Source organism: Neopsephotus bourkii, unplaced genomic scaffold (assembly GCF_033783945.1).
Source record: "Neopsephotus bourkii isolate Nb327-2 ecotype Australia unplaced genomic scaffold, CSIRO-AGI_Nbou_v1 NB_1825, whole genome shotgun sequence".
In the NCBI taxonomy this organism is placed as follows: Eukaryota; Metazoa; Chordata; class Aves; order Psittaciformes; family Psittacidae; genus Neopsephotus; species Neopsephotus bourkii.
In genome coordinates this window covers 254,973-280,737 of record NW_026902298.1, presented here as the reverse complement: position 1 = coordinate 280,737, position 25,765 = coordinate 254,973, and the positions used below count along the sequence as shown (strand labels likewise).

Sequence of the window (25,765 nt, the reverse complement as noted above, 5' to 3'; positions counted from 1 at the left end):
AATTGTTAGGATGAATAAATTTGTGCACAAGGCCAAGAAAAAACCCTTGGTACAAATATAAAAAGCTTTGCAGCAGCAAACCACTTGACAAACCTTTGCTTTTCCTGATTGGTTTTGATAGGCCCTAATTAAAGTCCTATCTGTGAAATCAGAAGAGCTTAAGAGAGTCATCTCTCATGTTTTCAGGCTTCAGAGCCATTCCCCTCCATACACACCTACCTCCACCCACTCGGGAGATTAAATATAACAGTCCAGACAAGATGAAATGCAGTGCTTCTACAGTTTTATTTGATTTATTAAAAGGAGAGAAGTAACCCAGTGGGAGGAAAAGAGGTCAAGTGTTCTAGATCCTTATGAAAGGCTAAAAGCATTGCTCTTGATTTTCAACCTTTCTTTCCAATTGGTGTTGGGTGTTTCCAAGCAGAGATTAAGGTATAGGAGGGGGCTGGAGTTGAGGGAGGAAGTGTGGGTCACTTAAGGATGCTGATGAGTGAAGGGAAAAGCAAATGGATGACTTCCTGATGGCAACATGAGCATCGCATAGCCCAGAGGCACAGCAATGGTGCCACACAGCAGCATTGGACAGTAGAGGCTGCCATGCACAAGTCTGTGAGCTGAAGCTGTGGTCATCTCATCTCCATGAAGTTGTGTAGAACGCTTTCCCATGAGGAACATTTTCTCCTTGCCATTAAAAGGGAGGTAGGGGTTTATTGAACAAGAAAAAACTATTTCCCATCTCTCTTGCTTCTGTGGTTTCTGTGAGCCTCCACCTCACCTCTCTTGATTTGCCACCATGTCCCTTAATGACATATTTCTCCATTAAAACACCCAGCTGTCTCATAAACCAATCTTTGCTCCTTGTTCCAGTGGCATTATTGGGTTTATTACTCCATATATTGCCACAAGCTGTTCCTCTGAGGAGTATATCCTTTTTCTTCCAAGTGTAGACCTTGTTGCTATCAGTCCTGGGACATGCTGCAAATAATATAGTCCTCTAATTGACCACCAGTGGAAAATAGCTGGGGACCACAAAGAGCTACTGAGTGTGTATTCTGTGATTAGCATTAGCAGAGTGCCCCTGTTTGACCCTGTTCAAGTCAGCTTTTGTGCCTGGGAGAATAAATACATATGGTGGTTAGACACTGCAGCCAAGACAGAAAGTAAATTCAGATGGGAATATGGAATGATTTTCTCAGGGGTTTCTTGGGAAATTACCTACCTAGGAATACAGCAGCTTCTCCAGAACTTGTAGTCTTTAAATCATGGGTCAGCGTGTGTTGGCAACTTCAGGAAGGCCATCAAAAGAAGACACAAATATGAAATCCTGTAACATACGATCATAAGTCTCCTCATAGCATCTTTGGTCTGGATTCAAGCTGGTCCTCCTGGCTCTGGGTCCCTATGGCAGATGCTCAAGCACAGCCTTTATCTCAGTCTTCCCTGCAGGCATAGCAAACTGCACTCAGCCTTCACACCTTCCCCCTGACTCCCTCAGAGCTTATCCACTGCTAGTTTTACTCTTTAGAGGACACAGTGACCAGCAAGGATAAACCCCCCCAATATTTGGCATAGAAATTGTTTTGATCATGTCACGTCACTTTTAGAAAGCATCTTCAATCTTCACCAGATAACTGAAAGCTTTAGATGATGCTGTCCCCCTGGGCCAGACCTTGTTGCTATTTTAGAGGTCAACCAGCAGCTGTGTCTTCACATTAGCTTTCTTGGATGTGACAAAGGATAAACTTATCTTCAGAGCCCTCACAGCTAGTCACAGGTCCGTTTTCCCCATGAGTCCCATCAGGAAGCACATTGCCTCCTCCCGCGTGGAGTTAAACATCCTCAAATGCATGGCAGTGATCCCACATCCAACAGAACAGGAAAAATAACTCTAGGCCACATTAGCTCTATCTAGACAATGCATTTGCAAGAGCAAAATGCTGTGATGGGGGGACAACACTACTGCCTGACACATCATAAAGCAACACATAACTGCAGGTTAAACTGATCTCTCTGAACAAGGTTCTTCACCATATGGAAACCACATTCAAACAGCAGCTCTTTCACCGAGTCTGTTCTTATGGTCTGTTAACCCAGACTTACAGCTGCATGGGTATACCTTTCCTGTAAGTTTGATTTTGGCCTATCCATACACATTCTTGCAAAGAGATTGCACTCAGTACCATGCTTGTTCATGAGGCTGTTGTATAAAGATTAACTTGGGAACTAAACAAAGGAAACCCTTTGTCCTTTGTAATCTGGTACATGAACAAATGGTGAATCACATGGGCTAAACACATAGACCCATCCAGATGATGGGTTCCTGGTATCACTCACAGCCCAAGGAAGAACGTTCTGCTGGTGTTAGGGCTATGCATGGTGAAAGCCACAGTTTCTCTGTGGTGATGGCTCAGGGATGTGTCAGGCTCTTTCTTTGCTCAGGGCACTGACTGGCTGACATTGCTCTGATCTTGCAGTGAGTAGGGTGTAAGATAAATCAACAGATACCATTAAATGGATATTTTACTCCCAAGCTGAAATAATGCTGTGCATAAGTCAACACAGAAAACAGGGTTCATAACTTGATGCATGCATTCAGATTGGCCACATGAATTGTCTTGCTAAGAGATGTGCTACAAGCTCAAGCAAACATCATGAACTCGACATAGACGTTAGTGGCCGCTGTTCTTTGTGCTCTGAGATGCAGAAGGTGGGGCTATATAATCACAGTGGTGTCTTTAGAATCTATAAACACAGAGCTCCCCTCGTGATTAAATCATCACACACCTCCATGAGGAAAGGGACTTATTGCCTCCCCTTTTATGGAGTGGGAAATCAGGCACAGCTTTACATTAGCCATAATTATCTTCTCCACCTATGGGTTCATAATGGCTCGCTGTGTGGAAACACTCTGCTGTGCAAGTAATTCATGAAAATGACCATGACTCATTTTTAACCTATCCCCACCACAAAATAGCCCAAAATGTGCATTTGTAGATGTGCCTTTTCTGATATCAGCAGGAAGGCTCCAGAGATGGGAATGGAAAGACAAGATGTATGAAGACAGGTTGAGAACATTGGGGCTGTTCAGCCTGGAGAAGAGAAGCTGCGTGGAGACCTCAGAGCAGCTCCCAGTGTCTGGAGAGGGCTACAGGGATGCTGGGGAGGGACTCTTCTTCAGGGACTGGTAGCGATAGGACAAGGGGTGATGGGTTGAAACTGAAACAGGGGAAGTTCAGGTTGGAGATAAGGAAAAAGTTCTTTACTGTGAGGGTGGTGAGGCACTGGAACAGGGTGCCCAGAGAAGTGGTGAATGCTCCATTCCTGGCAGTGTTCAAGGCAAAGCTGGATAGAGCCTTTGGTGACATGGTCTGGTATGAGGTGTCCCTTCCCATTGCGGGGGGCATGGAAATGAATGATCTTCAGGTCCTTTCCAACCCAAACTATTCTATGATTCTATGTGGTCCCAGGGTGTTTCCAGGGGGATGGAGAAAGCAAGAGGGTGGTTGTGCCTGTGGTTCCTCCACCATGCTCTGAAGGATGAAGGAGATTGGCTCTCCCCTGAGCTGGGAGGACCATGGGTAGGAGAAGTACCTCCTGGGCTACAAATCTTTCAGGTCTTCAGTCTGAACATAGGTCTGAACATAGGGAGCTGCCTCCCATCACCAGAGTGAATTGCAAAGGGATTTTGTGCTTCACAGAGCCACTTCTAAAGAGGAGAATGCTAGCTATGTAATTTGGATTTCATATGCCAGGCCTTTGTGGAGACACTGGATTCTCATCAGAAATACCTCATAGAAAGCAAGTCTGCAGGGAAAGGCTATTTCACTGGCTTTTGAATTCTAACAGCAGACTATTTTGTGCTGTTACCAAGTGCCTGGAAATCACCTGGATTCTCTAGAGAAACAGATCCCTGGGAGATGTGTTGCCTTTGTTTCTTGTGTAATGTTCAGAATGGGGATGGTGGTCTATAAATGTCAACAGGTTCTAGTCCAGGAGTGACCAAAGTCATTGTGACTGGGTTTTACTTTACCCATGTTAAATGACATTGGTGACTACAGTCCATTTATTGTGGGACAGGCTGGATTATCAGCGTGTTATGGCAAAGAGACTTGGCATGGGACTAAAGGTCTTGGGATATTTGGAATAGAGATCTCGAGTTGCTGTGTTAGGTTTGTAATGGAGAAGACTTCAGGCAGGAAGAGAAGAAATCTAGGGAATTACAAAGGGCTCTGGCCAGGAGTGATGGATTGGGCATTCCCTAACCTTCCTGACCAGGAAAGTCTCCAATGGGAACCTATATGGGGGGAAGAACAAACTCCCTGAGAACCTTGTTCCTACCTCCTTTTCCTGTGGGAAATAAGGTCAGCATCCAGAATGGATGGATCCCAATCTCTCCTTTCTTCTGTAGAGGATCTCAGCATTGGTGCTGGAAGATCTGAATTAGGAGGAAGCCAGAGGTTGTTTTCAGCTCTGCATGTAGGTAGCAATGTGCTGGTATCTACATTAGCCATATATGAGTTCCTGCTCATGTACATGAAGAGCAACTAAGCCATGCAGATGGAGGTGTCTGCTTACATATAGGCTGAACTGCTCCTGATCTCCATGGGGTGTATTGAGTAGCAGCTCTATTTAGCTGCCCATGCATAAGTATTCATACATATAATATGATCAGGTGTCCAGTTGCTGATCCAGAAGTGCACAAGTGTCTTACAGATTCTGTGTGAAGACCCATCAGCCCTCTTTCGGATGTCCTAGGTGTCCCATGGCCTCTATGTTGCACCAAGTGCTTCCACACAGGCAAAGCAATGAGCCTTAGACCTTCATTGACTTAATGCAAACCATCTAGTAATGGGCATCTAGTCTAAGCCAGCCCCTGGGCTGCCCCCATCATCAGTGAAGAGTTGAGGGAATGTGGTCCCAGGGACTGAGATAGCTGCTGGGCTTTGGAAGTACTGTTTCCCTTTCCTACCAACACCTGCAGAGCAGCAAAAGGCGACAGTCCCCATATGATCAGGAGTATAAACCCTGAATATTAATAGTAATATTGTGGTCAAATTCTGCATGGCAATAATGACTCACGGGAACTCAGCTGAGCTGGCCTAGCAAAGGGTAAACCCGGTGCTTTAACAATTGCAAAGCTTTTTGGTCTCCACTTTAACTAGAATCATAGAATCATAGAGTGGTTTGGGTTGGAAAGGACCTTAAGATCATCCAGTTGAACCCCCTGCCATGGGCAGGGACACCTCACACTAAACCATGGCACCCAAGGCTCTGTCCAACCTGGCCTTGAACACTGGATGGAGCATTCACAACTTCCCTGGGCAACCCATTCCAGTGCCTCAGCACCCTCACAGTGAAGAACTTCTTCCTTATATCCAATCTAAGCTTCCCCTCTTTCAGTTTTAACCCATTACCCCTTGTCCTATCACTACAGTCCCTAATGAAGAGTCCCTCCCCAGCATCCCTATAGGCCCCCTTCAGATACTGAAAGGCTGCTATGAGGTCTCCATGCAGCCTTCTCTTCTCCAGGCTGAACAGCCCCAACTTTCTCAGCCTGTTTTCACATGGGAGGTGCTCCAGTCCCCTGATCATCCTCATGGCCTGTCCTAGACTTTAAATTAATCCTCATCTCCCTCATGGAGGATGGGAAAAAAACATGGAGCAGGAAATGGAAGCACAAAATGATTAAGAATAATGCTTTAATCCACCTGGAAAACTATGATCAAACTCAGGACTAGATCTCTGCAGCACTTGACTTCAGACCAGCTCCTAATCCAACCTTAGCCACAAGCCTTTTGCTTGGTGGCACAGGAAAACCAGCACTGCTTCTGGGCTGTGTGATTTTATCCTGCCAGCTAGAGGACCGCAGCCTCCAGCATTGTCTCAGCACCTTTTGCCAAAACTGAGCTATCACGTGGTTTATGCAGTTTTGCTTGATTTACTTTGTTCCTTTGATGTGCAAGGATTTAGTGGCACGCTTCGCAATACAGTAGCGTGAGACACATTGCATAAAATCAAATCACTGCTGGGGCAGATGCTTCCAGATTTAAAAGCTCAATTGGTACCACAGACACGTAGGTGCCTAACTGCAGGCTGTTTCGCCTGAGACTGAGCCTGTCGGGGCTTCTCTGGACCCCTTTTAGTCCCAAAACTGCAGTAACAAGGCTTAGAAGTCATCCTTTGAACCTCAAGGTGAATGTTTTAGGTCAGCAGTAGCTGATCTATAACATTCAGGCTGTGCCAGTGTCTCTAATGATCTGCTTTCAGCTCTGATGCATCAGCAAGTGTCACCCTTCTCCCTTCCCTTTGCCAGTCTGCCAGCTGTGGACATGGCCAGGGTGACCTAGATAGTTGTCATCTCCAGGGTACATTTTACCTTGATTCACGGTTTCTAACAGAGGACATGAAACAGATGGATAGTTCCTAGCTGGTCCACATAGGAACTGCTTCATGCTTTGCGACCTGTCAAGAGATGTTCAAGGTGATGGGCCAGCTCCCAAACAAAGCCAGGCTCTCCTTGTGATCCATCAGCCATCACCTGAGCCATGTGTCCTAGGGACAGGGCAGATCCCGTATCAGAGGATGAAGCATGTGAAATCAGGCAAAAAGCATAATCAGTGACTTCAGTGGGAACGAGGTATCTGTGTACTGGTTTATGAATATTCCACCTACCTATAGCTGCAGAAGCTTAAATATCTTTCTCATCCTGTCTGTGCCATCCCATCCCTTCCTCTCCTCTCCTCTGCTCTCCTCCCCTTTCCTCTCCTCTTCTCTCTACTCTGTTTCCTTTTTCTCCTTTCCTCTTCTCCCCTACTCCACCCTACCCTGACATATTCCATAGGTTCAAGTGGACACACACTAGATTGCTCGGGACATATAGCAAATGATCTCTGATCTCTTCCTTCCAAGCAATAGGTTTCATCTCGCCCAAGTGTCAGCAATTAGTCTAAGTGACTCATCTAAGCTTTCCCTTTGTGGCCAACTGAGAGACAGGAGCTTCTCTTGACTCCTCCTTATTCCTATTACTCCTCCCTACTCCTATTTCAGATGTTCATGTTGGGAAGAGCAGAACCATTTTGGGGAGTTATCTACCCAGCTGTTTTGTCATATGGGGATCCTATACTGCCAGCTTAGTTTGACTGCCTACTATTTAGATGGCTATAATGAGCTAGGAGACATCATTCCATAGAAACCTCCATCTCCACCACCAGGAACAATTAGAGCATGACATCAAAGAACTAATATCATCTTTTCTCCTTCATTCAGCTGTGAATTGGACTGATTGATCAGAAAGAAAAATGCTGGGTTAGTTTTCCATCATAATGCACCACACCAGCTCTTTAGGGCTGTGATCCTGCATGATTGAAGTCAATAGGAGTAGATGGTCAAGGATCTACCACGAAGGTCTTACTAGTATGTTATTGATGGTAAAAATCATACTGCAGGGAAAACAAAGGCAACAACCACAATGACTATAGGAAACAAGGTGGAAGCTTCTTCTAGTCACTGGCAAGAACTTGAAGTACACTTTCTGCTTCTGCAATATCTGAAAGAATCAGTCTCCCTATCTCATCTCCTCTGCTGTGGTTTGGACAAGGACAAAAGCCTGGGCCATGCCCAAGAGCTGCAGGCACTGAAGATTGCTGTTGGGGCTTTAGGCTGGAGAATTTCATAATGAAAATCCTCCTTGTGAAATATTGTCCCAGAATCCGCTATGAAACTACGTATAAATCAGAGAGAATGTCTCCTAAAGAACATAAATCCTCCTGAGAACACAAATCACAACCTCGCCACAGAATACCTTTGTACAGCTCGGAGACCTGGTTCAGCTGGTCACCAGACAAGGTCCATGTGCTCATGCAGAGCTCTCTGCTAGACCATGGTCTGAACCAGCCCCCTCCATAGCATCCTAGGTACAGAAATCAGCCACTTATTGAGTCGTGTCAAAACCCTTAGCCTTTTATTCCGTTATCTTTACCAGGTAAAGGTATTCCCGATAGCAGCATCATTTATACTGAAATAATTCTTTCAAATCCCCTTTTCACTCCTTATTTACCCCTCTCAATTATCTGCCCTATATTCCACCAGGAAGAAGTAATCACTGCACACACTAAAATCCACCTATTCATCCATCCATCCATCCATCCATCCATCCATCCTGTTTAAAACATTTATACTCATATTTAGGTGCCAGTTCCCAATTATCACAGAATTCCACCTATTCCTTGGGAGCTCAGCTCTGTGTCTGCAGGTGTTGTACAGAAGCAGGCTGTACAGGGCTGGAAGGTGTTCCAGTTGCCTGCGTCTGTAAGCATTCCTGTTGGATTAAATGAGGTGGGTAGCACCCATCTTCGGAGAGCACAAGCCTAGTTTAATACAGAAGGCATCGGGTAAGGGTGAGAGAAATACTTAAGGGTAGGATGGGAATGACAGAAGCAGGAAAACACAAGTAGCTCCACAAAACTCCCCAAAAGGGGGAAGTTTTGACTTCAATATTGTATTCGTACATAATCTGACAGATCAGTAAGTAGATAAAGAGTTGTTAAAAGGTGCCTGGATGATTTGGGGCACCGAGCTGGCTGTCCCAGCCATGAACTGCCCGGTATAGAAGCAGTACCTGCCCTAGGTTCAGAGCACTCCTTGGTCTTGTACCTCCTCGTTCTGAGACCTCTGCTGTCATCTAGTGACAAAAGGGAAGAAGCAGCCGAAAAGGAAAATGTTTGCATGAAAGGAATGTCAGTGCAGATGGGAGAAGCAGAAAACGGTGTATTTTGAAGACCTGGCTCACCAGCAGCGGAGAGGTCCCACCTATACTCACAGAGCCAGCTGAGGTGGATTTTAAGACATTCCCCCCAATAATGCAGGAGTGCTTTAAATCCTCAAGCATTGCCTATAGCAAAAACATCTCAGATGGGTACATCTCTCCTAACCATGGAGGCTTTGCCATCTGAGACTGCTATCTAGGGCACACTTGTGAGCATACACCCAGACTCTTTTGGATGTCTGCTTCAGGATGAGAACATTTTTCTCCCTAGAGGAGCTTATTTGTCTCCATCAGCTATAGGAGTGGGAACAACAGCTCAGATGTAGACATCTGCATGGAAACACTCTGGAGTTAGATGTCCTCAACATAAAAAGGACATGGAACTGTTGGAACAAGTCCCATAGGAGGCCATGAGGATGATCAGGGGCTGCAGCACCTCCCATATGGAGACAGGCTGAGAAAGTTGGGGCTGTTCAGCCTGGAGAAGAGAAGCTGCATGGAGACCTCCACGAAGAGCAGCTTCCAGTGTCTGAAGGGAGCGATAAGGATGCTGGGGAGGGACTCTTCATTAGGGACTGTAGTGACAGGACAAGGGGTAACGGGTTAAAACTGAAATGGGGGAAGTTCAGGTTAGATATAAGGAAAAAGTTCTTTACTGTGAGGGTGCTGAGGCGCTGGCACAGGGTGCCCAGGGAAGTTGTGAATGCTCTATCCCTGGCAGTGTTCAAGACCAGGTTGGACACAGGGGCCTGGAGCAAGCTGCTCCAGTGGAAGGTGTCCCTGACCATGGCAGGGTGTTGGAATTGGTTGAGCTTTAAGGTCCCTTCCAACCCAAACCATTCTATGACTCTATGAAATGTCTGCTATCCCTTAACTTGAAGGTGACACTCGCCTGGAGAACAGCCCAGAATTTCTCCTGGAACCTTGCTATCCCTATCCCCATTTTTGCTGGTTTTATAGGGGAGAAGCTCAAACTGGCCATCCTGCAGAGCAGCACAAGGCAGCTTCTTCCTTCTCACAGAGTAGCGAGGTCGTCCAGCCTTTTGGGGACATAGGAGAACACACTGGAAGCAGCAAAAAGCATCACTGGCAGCTGGGAGAGACTGAAGGCAGCAGAAACTATCTGGAGTGAAATGAGGCATGAATAAAACAAGAGCTGATGTTGCATGCACAGAACAAGACATCTTAAGGTTGGAGTTCAAATCCCATGTGTGACCTTGACCTTTTGTATGATTTAGGACAAGTTGTTTCACCAGTGTAGACTAGTAGCACAAGAGGAGACTGGTTTCCCATGGAAATTCTCCAAAGGCATTAAAGCTTGATGGCATAAAACACCAGAGTGATGCTGGGCACAGTACATTGCAGATAATCCAAAGACAATTCCAGCTTTGCCAACAAAGAGCTAGTTTCTTCTCCCTACTTTTTAATCCCTCTGGTCACACTAAAGGCTTCGTTTGAAGCAACTGAATCTGAATTTTACCTTGCCCCCACAGTATTCAGCGGGTATGAAACACGGCCAATGCTGCCTGCTCTGCTGGTAACAGGCCCTCGGTTCCTTCTGTATCTCTATGAACCACTTCATTAGGCTCCCAGACCTGCCAAAGGATATTTCAGAGATTTCCTTTTAAGTCTTGAAAACAGAATATTAAGCACAATCAATCATTTCTTGTGACAGCTTTTTTGCCCGTAAACTCCTTCCATTCATTAGAAACCATCTATTTAAAGGCCACAGCGTGTGGGAGAGGGGTTGGTATTAAAGAAACCCCAAAAGGCACTTTTTGATCCTAACAGTGTCAAAGCATGTTCTGATTTTCTTTGTTTTCCTGCTACAGTCACCTATTTGAGGCACAGCCATGCCTTGAGTAAGGCAGGAACATTATGGATGCTCAACTAGGACCCAGCATCTAGGGCACCGCGCTAAGGGCAAAGACTTGGCTTTCACAGTGGGGAAGTTTCCATTCACACGATGAGCAAGTGAAGCTGAAAGGGTTGAGGAATGTCATCCTGTGCCTGCTGCGGATGTGATCCCGATGTGAACTCCGGAAGGATGAGTTCATGCCGGCAGCTTAAACCTCAGGAGGTCTGAAGATGCTCCTCGAGACCAGCCAATGCTGGAGACCACGTTGGGCATCAGCAGTGACACAGGTTCATGCCTCCAAATTAATTCCTCCTGCAAACCCAGAAAGTAGCAGGAAATAATCTGCCATCTCTATGTTTTCAGGCCAAGTGGGATATTGCTGAGCAGGGCTAAGGGCTTTTTATCTTGTCCTGCTGCTAAAGGCAAGTTGAGGGTGAGGGCAGGACAAAGGTCGAAGCTTACCCTGTTCTTTACACTCTCACACAGCAAGAAGCCACAGCATCTCTTCATCAAGAAGATTTTCTTACAGCCAAAGGATGCTGTGAGAGTCAGCAATGCACCCCACATTGCTTTGGAAGGGGTTACAGGGCCCCCAACCCAAACAGGGAAGTAAAAAGACGTAGTACAGGGTAAATAAAGGCAACACTTCACAGCAGCACATGGCACAGGCAGCTCACCTCAGGTAAGTGTGCCATGGCTGGATAATAAAAAGCACACCAGTAGCTTGAAGTGGAGGCTGTCATGGAAACCCTGGCAGCGAGTAGCATCATTTCGGAGGATCACTTAGGAGTGACAGAATAACGGGCATTGTTTCTTGGGAGGCAGCAGGATTCGGAGATTAAACACAATGAAGTTTGGGAGCAGGAACTCTTCGGCAGGTTGCCCATCCAGCCTGAGAAATCACAGCCTTTTCAGTTCCTCCCTTGCAAACAGGGCTGGATTTCCCCCTGTTAGACCCTGTTGAATGGGTATAAACCCTTCAGGACAATAAACACCTCTGTGTGTTATTACTTAGGCTACCACAAGGAGACTCTGTATAACCGTGAAAAGGTGGTGGTTGTGAATACCCACTATGGAGTTTGGCAGCAGAACCTGAAGGAAAAAGTGGTGGAAGGTCTCTGCATGCATCACCTTCCCTCTGAAATATGGTCCAGAAGGTCACAGTGATGGGTTCAAACTTAAAGAGGGGAAGTTCAGGTTGGATACAAGGAAGAAGTTCTTTCCTGTGAGGGTGCTGAGGCACAGGAATGGGTTGCCCAGGGAGGTTGTGAATGCTCCATCCCTGGCAGTGTTTAAGGCCAGGTTGGACAGAGCCTTGGGTGCCATGGTTTAGTGTGAGGTGTCCCTCCCCATGGCAGGGTGTTGGAACTGGATGATCTTAAGGTCCTTTCCAGCCCTAACTATTCTATGATTCTATGGCCAGCAGTGCACCCTCTCCAGTCCAGCATCTCTCAGGGCTGAAGTTTCAGGGCAGCTCCATGCTCTCCATTTGACCTGAATTAGCAGTAACCCCCTGTTCCAAACCTGGTTTTATCCCATTCTCATTGAACGATCTCAAACCAGGATGTTCCTTTTGCTCCACCACCTCACCAACGTGCAAGCATCCTCCTGCTGGCATTCAGTGCTGAGGATTCTCTCTTAACTGTCATCCCCCAAACCACTCCCGCATGAGGACAGACATCCCAATAACCTTCCTTTGGTGCCTTTCCCACCATGCTTCCCCTTCCAGACAGCCTGAGCTGGTTTATCTCTTTCTCAGCAGGAGAGCTCTGCCGAGTCCCCAAACCTCACAGCAGCAGAGCACTGGAGATAAGGCAGGGAAAACACTTCACTCACAAGGAAACGGCGCTCGTCTCGCGCTAGCGTCCCCATCCTCTGGAATCCAAGGCAATAATTACAGCAATTTGTAGATAATTATTTGTTAATTAAAACCAGCCTTGCTGGGTACAGTCACCAATTTCCTCCGCTGGCTGCATAGGGCTGCTCAAAGAGGCACTGGGGGATTGCTGGTTTCATGCAATCATTTGCTTGCTTGGTTCAGAGAAAAGCCCCTGGTGCATCGTCTCCCCCTTCTCCTCACATCCTGATTCAGTCTCCTAAGACATCCCGGAGAGATCCATGCCTGCCTTTCCCTTGGTGATTTCCAATCAAGGTGACTGCTTCATCCCCTCACTGCAGCCTGTTTCTCCAGCTGATTTAATGCTTACACAGACTCATTTCCAAACACATTTAATCCAGTAACTCCTAAAGAAGGAGTTGTGACCCCAAGTTGAGGTTATGAGCCTGAGAGAAGCTCATCTCCATCCCATATTTACATTAGCAGCAATTAATGAACAGTGGGTAGATGGAGTTACAGAAGGGAACATGATGCTGCTGTTTTAAATAGTGCTGCTGGGGGCTATTATTCTACCCTAGGTTGGGCACTCTGTGGTTCTTGGTAGCTTCCCAGGCACAGTTTCCTTGCCAGCTGTGAGAAGCAATGATGGGATTTAAGATGCTCCCCACTAAATACTGCATAAACAAGGAGTGTGTATCAGGATGATGGTCTGATGCGCAAGGATTTTCAACCTTGTGAATCCTCTCTGTTTCTCCTATGTGGGCCTACCACAATCCACAAACCCACCAACATGCTCCAGGGTTGCACAGATCCAGAGCCAGGAGGAATTATCCAGCCTTGGAATCAGGAAAATCCGATTGCTCCTGATGTACTTCTGGACTGAGCTGGCTCTGGGCAGTCGCTTCAGATGTCCCTTCTCCTGTGGCACTGAGGAAACAGCTCATGGACATCTGAGAGTTGGCTATGTGAGCTGTACACCAAAGTACTACCTGTAGCACCCGTATAAACCCTCACAGAAAAACAAGTCCATGGGGAACTATGGTGAGAAGGGAGAAAGAGCATCCTCCTCCTCGTTGTAGCAGAACAGCTTGAGCCCATGGTGACAAAGATGGAGCCAAGGAGTAACATGGCCATCTTGTCATCAGAAGATTGCTCCCATTACCCTTGGCAAAGCAGTGGCATCAATAAGAACAAACAACTGCTAATGGGGAGGGGAAATGAATTAGACTGTCAGCATGCTCTACATGGAAATGATATCCTAGGTTGTTAGTCACACAGGGCCGGCTTCTCCCCTCTCATTTTCTCCTGTACATGGGCTTCCATGTTCCTCCCATCACCTTAGTGGCTCAGTGCCTGCACCGTGTGCAGAGGAATCACAATTAAGCAACGTGGCTGGATGTCATGATATATGGGACTACATCTCTGCTTCCGCAGCACAGAGAGCTAGCGATGAGCTGAGATTAAACACGGGGTTAATTAGTGCCTTTAATTAGCTCCCAGTTATTAAATCCTTGCAGACACTTAGATAAATCGCTCAAAGGACAAAGCATTTCTTAGAAATGCTAGTATTTATCCCCCTCCTCTCTCCAGGTGAGTGCAGGGCTGGGGTGCTCTGGCTTGCCTCCTGCAGCTGCTTGCAGCACTATTATAGAATCATAGAATGGTTTGGGTTGGAAAGGACCTTAAGATCATTGAGTTCTAACCATGGGGAAGACCCTTTCCACTATACCAAGCTGCTCCAAGCCACATCCAAGCTGGCTGGAGGTTGGAACTGGATGAGGTTTAAGGTCCTTTCCAACCCAAATGATTTTTAGTTCCATTTCTGAGAGACCTTGGAGACCTACCTAAGGCATTTATCCCTTGGATAACTTGAACAATAGAAGTGCAACAAGCTCAGGCTCTGATCTGACTTGAAAACTGATTCCTATAGAGTCAAACCTATACACTGCTCTCATCATAGCTCACTGAGAAACTGATATTTGGGTCGAAGGAAAGGGGTTTCAGCATTTTCAGCACCAAGTCTTTTCTTGCCTAGTTACTAACAGCTGGGATGGTGGGCAGGGAATTCAGCTCCTTCTGATGCTGGTGACCTCAACCCATAGGCTGAGAATTAATGGGAGCGAAGGGGTACATCAGATGTGGCTTGCTTAGGGGAGTTTGCTTAAGGAAAAACAACAGTATAGGATGAAGCTGAGTGATATTCCTTGTTAAACCATGAAAGATACTACACAACAATGACTTACCCAACACTTGTTTGTACTCCTAATACTCTTAAACTATTAGAAAGAAGAAAACAAAGGCTGGGTAAGATGCTGTTACCCAAGCCAACGTTGTGAGAAAAAGAATGCCTCTTTCTGGAAGATAATGTTCTCTCCTTTTTTTCCCCTATTCAGCTTCAAAAGAAAGGAATTTAATCCTTCCATAAATAAGCAGGAATGTATTTGTTTCTAGAGAGTACAAAATACATCTGCACCAAAGCAATGTGGAAACATTTGTGAAGGGAGTAGCTAGTTTGGTACTCGTAAGAAACCATCACCATAGCCTAGGACTGTATCTCAGAGGACTGGGCTGACCTTTCAGCAGCTGATGATAGTTCTAAAATGGCTCCTCATCACTGAAAGCCCAATCTAACATCAGTTAAAATAAATTAAAAGCTAGCACTGGCTTCTGCACATATTGGATTAGGCTATATAAAACCCACTGGAATGCTGGGAAGCCAAGGAAATGATCATGGTAAATCTGAATTCTAGTGAAGCCTTAAAGGCTTTAAAACATCTCTCTGCAGCCCCATTAAGAATGGGTTTCTACTTAGCTCATGAATAATTCACCTTTCTTCTTCTTCTAAGAGATGATGAATATCACCACGATGAAGCCCAGCACAAAGCCCAGCATTATAGTCATCTTCTTGCAGTGTTCAGGTTCAGGTTGGACACAGGGGCTTGGAGCAAGCTGCTCTAGTGAAAGGTGTCCCTGCCTGTGGCAGGGGTTGGAACTGGATGAGCTTTAAGGCCGCTTCCAACCCAAACCAGTCTGTGACTCTATGAAAAGCCATCAGAGAGCCTGTCAGCTTTGCACTCTGCTTCATCATCATTTTGATTTGGGACTGATGGACCAAATTCCTGCCCTCCCCTGTGATACCATTTGGTCTTTGGAAGGAAATACCTTCCCATACCACACCATAGGATGCGAGCTCAGAATACAGAGCTGGGGAAGAAGGAGGAAGGGGGAATGCTGGGAGTGATGGCGTTTGTTTTCCCAAGTCACCATTACATGTAATGGAGCCTGTCCTGGAGATGGCATAGCACCTGCCTGACCATGGGAAGTGGTGGATGAATCCCTTGTTTTGCTTTTGCTTTACCTGTTAAACTGTCTCTGTCTCAACCCACGAGTTTTCCCACTTCTCCAGTTCTCTCCCCCATCCCACTGGGGTAAGTCTGTGAGCAGCTGTGTGGGGTTAGTTGTGGGGTTAAACCACAACACCCTCTGACAGAGGGTCAACATCTCCCCTTTATCTCCTGGGAAAGATAAAGCAAAACTTAAAGGACACGGTAGGAAGTTTTTGCGTTTGCTTTGGGTTTGTTTTTAGCAAAGGATTCAGGAAAAAAAATGGAATTTGAGACAGAAAGAATGACACATTTAAACTAGTGATTTGCTTAGGGAAAATCAACCATATTTATTGGCAGGAATGCGTTACATATTGTATCTCATCTCACTGGAAAGTTACTACTGTGAAACAAAGAAATACAGATTCTTTACTTTGGAATAAAGACAAATGTGCTTCATTTCAGGTTACCAAGGTACCACTGCAAATAAAGGCCAACACTTTCTAACCACAGTGTTCCCGTTCCTACCTCTAAGGCACAGCAGGATGTTGGCTGTCTTGTGCATCTAAGTTTCAAACTGGGACCTTTAAGGACACCAAAGGGCATCTGCTGATACGGTGAGAAGATTTCATAACCACAGGGAGTCTGTCAGGTTGAAGAACTGCATATTATCCACAGGTTAACAAGGATTTATCTATCTGCCTTACTTTCCTTCCTTCTGGGAAGACATGCTCATGCTCTGCATGCATAGTCCTTTATCTGCCCTGAAGCTGCTATATCAAGCTTTAAGTAGGAAGTACAAGCTGATGGTAGTCAAAAGGATGCTGGACTCTCTGGGGATACTCAGGACTCCAGACAGAGATCCATGAACAGTGGACTCTGCTGCTGATAAAAGCCCTCACTGAAAGTGTCACTGCTGGCAAATGCATCTTCAGGTCTCTCAGGAGGAGACACGGGAAAGAATTCCACACACCCAGCCCTGAGGGGAGAGTTATTCTGCAACAGCATCTCCAATTCCAAGCTACATGGACAAACCAGGACAACCCGGACAGCAGTCAGGTGAGTGTCATCAAGGAGGAGGCAAGATCTTGCCCAGGGAGGTTGTGAATGCTCCATCCCTGGCAGTGTTCAAGTGTCCTTGGGTGCCATGGTTTAGTGCAAGGTGTCCCTGCCCATGGCAGGGGCATTGGAACTAGATGATCTTAAGGTCCTTTCCAACCCTAACTGTTCTATGATTCTATCTGATTTTTTGCTTTGTACCACTCCCACCCTGTTTCTTGCAATTGTTAGAGTCCCACTCCCTGGCCAGGTCTGGAGGATCTCTGAGTCAGAATGGAACAAGGAAATTCACTTCAATAGCAGGACTGTGTGGAGCTCTTCCTCCGCCATCCAGCAGGAAGGACAAAGAGAAGGAACAGAAAGACGTAGAAGCAAATGGGTTGAGGAGGCTCCATGTGGAGACAATCTGGAGCTAAAGCATCAGGCGGAAACATCCATAGAGGAGGCACTTCAGAGAACTTCTCCTGCCAGGTTGGACATTATTATATGGATGGTGCCAAGGGGGTGACAAGCATAAGGCTGATTCTCTACTCCTGCCTGTTTGATGCCCTTTTCCCACCACTGCTCCATGCTTTCTCTACAGCCCTTACACCCCGCTGGGAGTAGAGAAGCATCATTATTTGTCACCATCCTTTAAACCTCCCTCCTTGCAGACACCCTGACAACCAGCTTCCTGCCTCCCAGCCAGACTTACATTAAAGATCTCAGCCACAAACAGCAGCAATGCCCTCTGGAGAGCTGTTAGAAGAGCTCTGTTCTGCAGGGAAAGAAACAAAATGTACACTCAGACACTGCCATGTCTTTGCAGACACCTGAAACGGCACTAAAACACTCAGGTCATGTAAAAGAGAAGGAATAGAGCAATAACTTAGCTCCAGCACCACATGGACCCATACAGACCTACTGAGACAAACTGAGATCTAGTGTTTTCACTGGGGCCATGGTTCAGCTCTGGAATACACTGATGTTTGCTGGGGAACACAGCAACCCCTGTCTATGCTCCTGGCATCTTAATACAAATTGCTGTCAGCACATGAGCACTGTCTGCAGTCCAGGAGCCTGGAAAAGCTCACAGAAATGTAAGCAAGTCCTGGTAACATCAGCCCCAGGTGAGGAACTTGGTAAAAGCGAGTATGGTGTAGATCAGGGTGTATGGAGCAGGAGGTCAGGTAACGCTGAGACCAAGAGCAGAACAGGTAGAAATAAAAAGAAAAGGCAAAAAAGAAAGCAAATTTACATTAGGCATTAAGCAGAAGCTCTTCCCTGTGAGGGTGCTGAGGCGCTGGCACAGGGTGCCCAGAGAAGCTGTGGCTGCCCCATCCCTGGCAGTGTTCAAGGCCAGGTTGGACACAGGGGCTTGGAGCAAGCTGCTCCAGTGGAAAGTGTCCCTGCACATAGCAGGGGGTTGGAAATGGATGAGCTTTAACGTCCCTTCCAACACAAGCCACTCAGTGACTCCATGAAAAGCCATTTGAGACACCATTAGCTTTGCACTTTGATTCATCATCCTTTTTGTGCTGGGGACCAAATTCCTGCCCTCTCCAGTGACATCATTTGGTCTTTAGAAAAAAATAGATTCATCCAGATGGAAAAAGTGCAATTCCAGTCCTGTAAACTTGAGGCCACACTTTCCTCTTCCTTCCAAAGACTCAGAGCTGGCCGTGGAACAGATGGGTGTGAGAGGAAGGACCTTACCCCTTTCCTGGTGTATTTAAACTGTCATTGGTGTTACTCCCTAATTTTTCCCTAAATTAATTCTTTATTTGGCCTAAAAAGGATTTTACGAGTCAAATAACACTGGAAAAAAAGATATTCTATTGCAGTATGGGCTGGACAAGAGAGAAAAACCTATAGCTGAGAGCAGTCAGAAATGCACTGTCTGTGACAGGACAGAAAGAACATGTAACATGCACTGAACAGTCATTATGCACTTGTTTAACCCTCACATTAAGCCAGGAGTTCCCTGAACGACTGAGCCCTCTTTTCCTGCCAGTTTACATCCTGTATCTCTGCCTGACACTGACACAGAAGCAGCACCAGCTCCTTCCTGAGCTGTGACTGTCTCAGAGAACACATCACATCACTGTACCAACAGCCACCAAAGCTCAGTGCTGGCTCTTACAGGAGGGGATGGTGCCTGGCATTAAAACAAAACTCATTTTGTTCACTTAAGAGTACCAAGACATGTGTGTCCCTCTGTCCCCAGTGCTAAGGATTAACCTGCATGTGTACGGGCAGTCTGCCTCATTCCTTGGAGGAGCATGGAAGAGACAAGTTGTCCTCATTGGCTGAGGATGCACTTGCAGCCCTTCCTGCAGTCTCCTTTCCTTCCTCTTTCTTATCCACCCAGTTATGTTGTGCCCTTGCCCTGAAGCTCTAATGCCTCAGGATGGCCTTTCAAAGCAGCTCAGAGCTCAGGTCAAGACTAAGAGCCACAGGCAGGGACATGGGCTAAATGGGAGCAAAGGCAGAGGTGAAGGAAGGCCCTGGCAAGCAGCATGGGGACTTTGAGGACAAGCAGCTTTTCATGCACAGATAAAAAGCACCCCAGGGAAAAGCTGAAACCAGGCATCTGCATCTACAAAGCTTTGCTCTTCCCTTTCCCATGAGCCCAGCTTGTTCCTTTTAAACGAGCTCTCTGGCTGGCAGTTCTTTTCGTACCTGAGACTTTGACTTTCAGCGAGGCAGGGATTTGCCTCCCTACCAAAGCTGCCCCCCAGCACCTCCTGGCCCTGGGGCATCACACTGCTGCTGTCTCATTTCACCCGCCGGACTCCAAACATCAATGCACAGGAATTAGGCAATCTCTGACCACGAGCACAGCAGGTATGTTCTGTTGCTGCCTTCCTGTGGTGTGACTGTGTAAGAAGAGGAACATACATGGACCAGGCAAAGGGCAGAATAGAGAGGCAAAGCCTAGGCTGGGTGAGGAAGCAGCACTGATGTTATCCCTTTTTCATAGAACACAGAACAGTTTGGGCTGAAGGGACCTTAAAGCTCATCCAGCTCCAACCCCTGCCACAGGCAGGGACCCCTTCCACTGGAGCAGCTTGCTCCAAGCCCCTGTGTCCAACCTGGCCTTGAACACTGCCAGGGATGGGGCAGCCACAGCTTCTCTGGGCACCCTGTGCCAGCGCCTCAGCACCCTCACAGGGAAGAGCTCTCCCTCATGTGCAATCTAAATCTCGATTCTTACAGTTTAAAACCACTGCCTGAGCCCTGTCATTACAGGCGTTAGCAAAAAGTCTCTCTCCATCTTATAAGCCCCCTTTAAGCATTGAAAGGCTGCAATATGATGCCCATGAAGCCTTCTCCTGGGGCTGAATGATCCCACCTCTCTCAGCCTTTCTTCATAGGAGATTCTCCAGCCTTCTGATTATTTTCTGGACTCACTTTAACAGGTCCACATCTTTCTTGTGCTGGAGATGCCAAAGCTGGACAGAGACCCCCAGGTGGGATCCCACTAGAGTGGAGCAGAGGGGTAGAATCACCTCCCTCGACCTGCTAGCCATGCTTCTAATGCAGCCCACAATCTGGTTGAATCTCAGGGCTGTGAGCGTGCATTGTCCAGGTTTTGCTCACCACTATTCCCAAATCCTTCTCCATAGAGCTGGAAACACTTCTCCTTCTGTGGAGCTAGACGGGCTGAAGGTTGTGAGGCTGAAAAAGGGACAGAAAAAGGGCCTTGTCCCCCAGTAAGGCCTGCAGAGCAGAACCACATCCTGCATCCCTGATTAGGAAAAGCACAGGTCGATCCAGTGCTTATCCCGCTGTATGAGAGAGGGATTCAGGAGCACAGGAGGTTACAGATCATCCCTGAAATACAGCTTCTCCCTCCATCCTGCTCCCACAAGGGCTGGTTGAGGGGCAGGGCTGCAGCCTGGCCTGGCTGAGATCCCAGTTGGAACTGTCTTTTTCCTCAGGTGTTTCAGCCTGGCCCCTTCCCCTCCTTGACCAGGCAGAGCTCTTGAGGCAGAGTGTTATAAAAATTTAGCATAGACAGGGTTTTGGTCCAAATTTAATTTATTTACAATTTATTGAGAAGCAATAAGCAAGGAACGCTGGGTGCGCAGGGGAGCCTTCACTCCACCAGCAACGCACACCGAGAGTTCTGGGGTACAGTGTCTTATACTCCTCGGTCTTGGGTTTCAGCCAATCCTGTCGTCTCCTTCACCCAAATACCGACGTGATTCTTTTTCATTGTTCTCCTCCTGTTGCTGGGATCTTATCTTTGGGTGATGAAACTTCTTAAAAAGTCATTGAATTCCTTGGCAATACATTAACAGGGAATGTCTGTCACAAGCTTAACCACTGTCTTAGCCCCCTCAATTCCATTTCTTATATAGTTACACAAGTTTCACCTCATCCCGTAACAGAATGTATCCCTTGATTACTTAACCCCCTTAAGGTATTCAAGCAGTTAAACAAAACACCCTCTGTAGTTAGCAAAGCATCTGAGACATTCAAGTAGTTAAAGTACCCCTTAAAGTAACAAAGACTTTGATTAGGAAGGATTATTCCTTTGTTCCTTCTTTTCTTTCATCATTGTATTTACAGGAACTCCCATCGTAATCTGATCATTCCTATACATTCTACACATGATTTCCGATTCCTCCCAAAGTGCAATGCTGACAAGGACTCCTAAGTTTCTGACACGAATCATTCCTATATACCTCACAAGAGGAGGCAACCACAGCACTGCCAAGGTCCCAGAGAGCAGCAGCATCCTTTACCCGAGCCATGAGGATCCCTTGTGTCCCAAAACGGGGATCCCTTCCCCGTTACCATACAGATTCCGGCCATGGGGATCCCGTCCTCCTGCCTTTACGAACTACATTTCCCAGAAGCCCTTTCGCCATGGCGGAGGAAGAGGCCGTTCTCGCGATGGGTGCGCTTCAGTTCCGATTGGCTCTCTGGGGCAGCCCCCTGCGGCTATTGGTTAAGATGGTCACATGATGCTCCGGGAGGCGTGTCGTCTCGCCTCTCGGGAGCCGGGCGGTAGCTGTCGGCCGTGGCGGGATGCGGCCGGGCCGGCTGCGGGAGCGGCCCCGCTAGGCCTGCGCCATGCTGCGGGCCCGGGGCGGGTGGTGGCGGGGCCTTCGCCGCTGCGCTTCCCTGCCGCGGGTGCTGCGGGTCCGTGAGGCGCTGCGGGCCCCGGAGCCGGTGGAGCAGGTTAAAGTGCAGGTGTGTGGCGGGGAGGTGGCGGTGTGCCGCCGTCACCCACAGCCTTGGCGGCCGGGAGGGGGCCTGGGCTGCGCTGGGCACCCCGGTGCTTCAGGGAGACGAAATAGAGCCTCTGCAGAGCGTTTTCCTTTGGTTACAGATTCCGTCTGCAGTCTGCAGAGCCAGGTTCACTGTGTTAATTCAGTTTGACGTTGTTAAGTCAGCTTCAGAGCTGTGAAGTTACTCAGGATGTGCAGCGAGAGGCTGGTACTGTAATGGGTTGTACTGAAATATGCACTTTACACGTTGGGTTTTATCACCTGACTGGTTTGAGAGAGTGAAGCGTTGCCTCTGTGATGATGGTTTTACAGCTTTGAGGGTAAGATTCCTGCCGGGCTGTGTAAATGCAGTTTTCCTACAGAGATCCAGGGGTTTCCATGGCGGGACGGTGGAACTGGATGAGCTTCCAACCCCCTTCCAATCCAAACCATTCCTTGGTTTGCTTTGAGCCTTGTTCTACGTCTGGGTTTATAGTAGTGTCAGCTAAAGCCAATGATAACAGTTTAATTGGTGTTCATATATAACCATTTCCTGTTATGCACCAAGGTAAACTGGGATAAATGGGCTTTTTAGCAATGGAACTCTTGCACTTTCCTCAGCACACAGTTGTGTGTCCCCCTGTTTTCTGGTGCTCCACAGCCAGAGTAGTGCTTGCAGGTCTGTAGTCCCTGTTTTAGTGCAAGGCCCTTGGCTAGGACTGTGCAGTTGTCAGTATTTCTGGGTGAATCTGTAAAGGGCTGGGCTACTTGTAACAGTGTTAAACTGAACTGCCAGAGGGGAGACTGAGCTGAGCTCTTAGGCAGAAGCTCTTCCCTGTGAGGGTGCTGAGGCGCTGGCACAGGGTGCCCAGAGAAGCTGTGGCTGCCCCATCCCTGGCAGTGCTCAAGGCCAGGTTGGACACAGGGGCTTGGAGCAAGCTGCTCTAGTGGAAGCTGTCCCTGCCCGTGGCAGGGGTTGAAGCTGGATGAGCTTTAAGGCCCCTTCTAACCCAAACCAGTCTGGGATTCTACTGACCCCAAAACCAGTTTCAAACACACTGGTGTTCCTGCACACACACAGATGAAGCCTAATGGGGTAGGAAGCAGCTCATCCAGTACAGATGCTTTTCAGTTTAGTTCTGTGAATAATGCAAGCTAGAATAAACTGATGCTGAAATTGGCAATGCTGGCTTTTTATTACCCCAGGTCCTTGCTGCTTTGGTGCTCTGGTTCTATGCTGGCAAAATGGGTGTTTTTGTATTAAACTGGGTTGGGGAACTGATCTGGCTTAAACCCAACCTTCTTACAGCCAGGTCGTTGGAATGTGCAGTCTGCTCTGAGTTGGGATTGTCATTACACATTGCTTCTGGTAAAGTGTGAGGTGGTCAAAGCACTGCTGCCGCAGCCCCTGCTCCTCCCCTGCAGGCCTGTGGGTATGCTCTTATTTCCTGTTGCAGGATGCAAGACTCAGCTCCTTAACAGATCCCAGGACAGCCTGATGAGGTGGAAAATGTTTCATTCTTCAGGGGTTTTGTGTGTTTTGTTAAGGAGCACTTAAGAGGAAAGAAACTAAGAAAACAGTCTGCCATTATGCATTAAACATGCATCAAGTATAACGTATGCTACAAGTTCTGGGGATTTAGTGGAATGCTGAGGATAAGCACAACAGCTTCAGGTATGTTACAGTATGAAGTACCTTTTAAACACCTGCTTCTTTAGTCCTAAGAATATGAGGGTGCCCAAATGATCACACTTTAGTTTTAGACTCTGATTTCTTGCAGTAGTTCTTGTTTCAGGTGAAAACATCCTGCAGAGGTCATTTAGGTAAATGTCTGAAGTCGTGAGCCTGGAGCAAAAGCTGAGGTTTCATTGATTGTTGGGTTTGTGGCTTTAAAACCTTCCACAGTTCTTGTATGCAGTTGTCCTCTTCCTGCTATACAAACCTGGCTAATGCCTTGTGTGTGTTAGTAGTTACATGGTAGTTTTAAGAGTGCTTTTGGTACTATTCAATGCCTGAAGATGGCTCAGTCTAGACAACAGAAGTTGATGGATTCACATTTGTTTGACATAAAATCCCTAAAGTACTTGTGTAGTTTGAAGTTATTGGAACAATTTGGACTCTTCCAGTTAAACAAGACAAAACTGCTTGGAAAAGAGGCAGTTTGGTTCTTCAGTCAGCACTGGTTCTGGTTGTTCTCTATAGTTTTATCATAAGATGAGCTGGGAGCTCCCCAGCAGATAGTTTTGCTTTTAAGGGCAGCTTTGTCTCAACACTTGTGAACTGGGGACCAACTGAGGAAGTTGTATTTTGGATGCTGTTTCTTTTGCTTGGTGGCTTGGTGCTGACTTAAGTTGTAATTTCTTTTAAAGGAAATACTGTTTTTCATTGAAAACTCAAATGAAGTTAACTGAACAGGTACATGGCCAGTTCTGTTGTTTTACTGTCACAAAGAACTGCTTCTACTCTTTTAATTCTTTTAGTCAAACTGGACAAGAACATGGCTAGATTTCTTCTTAATGCATCTTTTCATCAGTATTGAATTTGAAGTGTAAGGGGAAGCATTCAGGGCATTAGGTTTTATTTTAGTGTACAGATTTCAGTCAGAACCTCCCTATAGGTGATATAGCAACAAAAAATTGATACCAAAAATCATAAAATCATAGATCCATGGAATGGTTTGGGTTGGAAAGGACTTTAAGATCATCCAGTTAAACCCCCCGTAGCAGGCAGGGATGACTCACACTAGACTGTGTCTCCCAAGTCTCTGTCCAGCCTGGCCTTGAATATTGCCAGGAATGGAGCATTCACTTCTTTGGACAACCTGTTCCAGTGCTTCAGCACCCTCGCAGTAGAGATCTTCTTCCTTATATTTAGCCTGAACTTGCCCTGTTTCAGTTTGAACTCATCACCCCTTGTCCTATCACTACAATCCCTAATGAAGAGTCTCTCTCCAGCATTCTTGTAGCCCCTTTCAGACACTGGAAGCTGCTCTGAGTTCCCCACGCAGCTTCTCTCCTCGAGGCTGAACAGCATCCAAACAGTCTTGAGTGTGTTATAAAGGACTGTGCATCCCTACTCTCTTCTGTTTCAATGTTTTGAAGGGACATCACTAATAAGAATATGTACTTTGCTAAAATGCTTTTCATCTTCAGAACACTCTTTCTGTATTCTCAGCACCTCAGAGGTGCAGGTTGGTCTTAGCTACCCCTCCTGGGCTCAGGAGGAGATTTGATGTCTCTGCCTAAGGATTTTTTTTTCTCTTTGCTTTGAAGTCAATAGAAAAACTGATTTGTCCTTTTAATTTTTTGTTGTCCCTAAAGAAATATTTCCTTTGATTTCGGTAAGAAGTTAAAATAAGGCTAAAGTAGCTTGTCCTGCTCAGCTGGAAAAAGATTATCACGACACTGAGCTGATGCCAAGAAATAACAAATTCCTTTTTCTTTTATCTCTAGGGCTGGGTCCGCTCTGTCCGATCCCAGAAGGAAGTTTTGTTCCTACACATAAATGATGGGAGTTCTCTGGAAAGCCTCCAGATCGTTGCTGATCCCAGCCTGGAAAACAGGTTGGTCTGTTTGAGACACCTGAGGAAATATGTGGTGACCAGTGCTTGATGGGGTCTCTTTAGGCCTCCTTTCCTCTTGCCAGTCACTTACCTGACCATGAGAAAGACCCTTTGGCATTCCGGGCTTTCTGGATGTGTTTTTAGAATGGAACATGTCTGA

At 46.8% G+C, this 25,765-nt stretch overlaps 1 protein-coding gene and 1 long non-coding RNA gene across 4 annotated transcripts in view; one reads left to right on the top strand and one right to left on the bottom strand.

The window, feature by feature from the left end:
- Positions 1-266: 266 nt before the first annotated feature.
- LOC133206941 (uncharacterized) lies at positions 267-18,182 on the bottom strand. The gene is made up of 3 exons (XR_009723901.1): positions 17,536-18,182; positions 1,220-1,324; positions 267-1,110 (listed from the first exon to the last, which is right to left on the bottom strand). It is a non-coding gene; the product is annotated as an uncharacterized LOC133206941 (long non-coding RNA).
- Positions 18,183-21,873: 3,691 nt separating this feature from the next.
- The window catches only part of NARS2 (asparaginyl-tRNA synthetase 2, mitochondrial), a 60,479-nt gene continuing 56,587 nt past the window's right edge, over positions 21,874-25,765 (top strand). For 2 of the 3 annotated variants that reach the window (XM_061343287.1, XM_061343286.1), the window contains exons 1-2: positions 21,875-22,025; positions 25,496-25,605. In XM_061343287.1, the coding sequence (XP_061199271.1) occupies positions 21,906-22,025; positions 25,496-25,605 (230 nt within the window). In that variant the 5' untranslated portion in view covers positions 21,875-21,905. Of the gene's footprint in view, positions 22,026-25,495; positions 25,606-25,765 lie in introns of all 3 variants that reach the window. The other variant, XM_061343288.1, reaches the window with a different exon arrangement.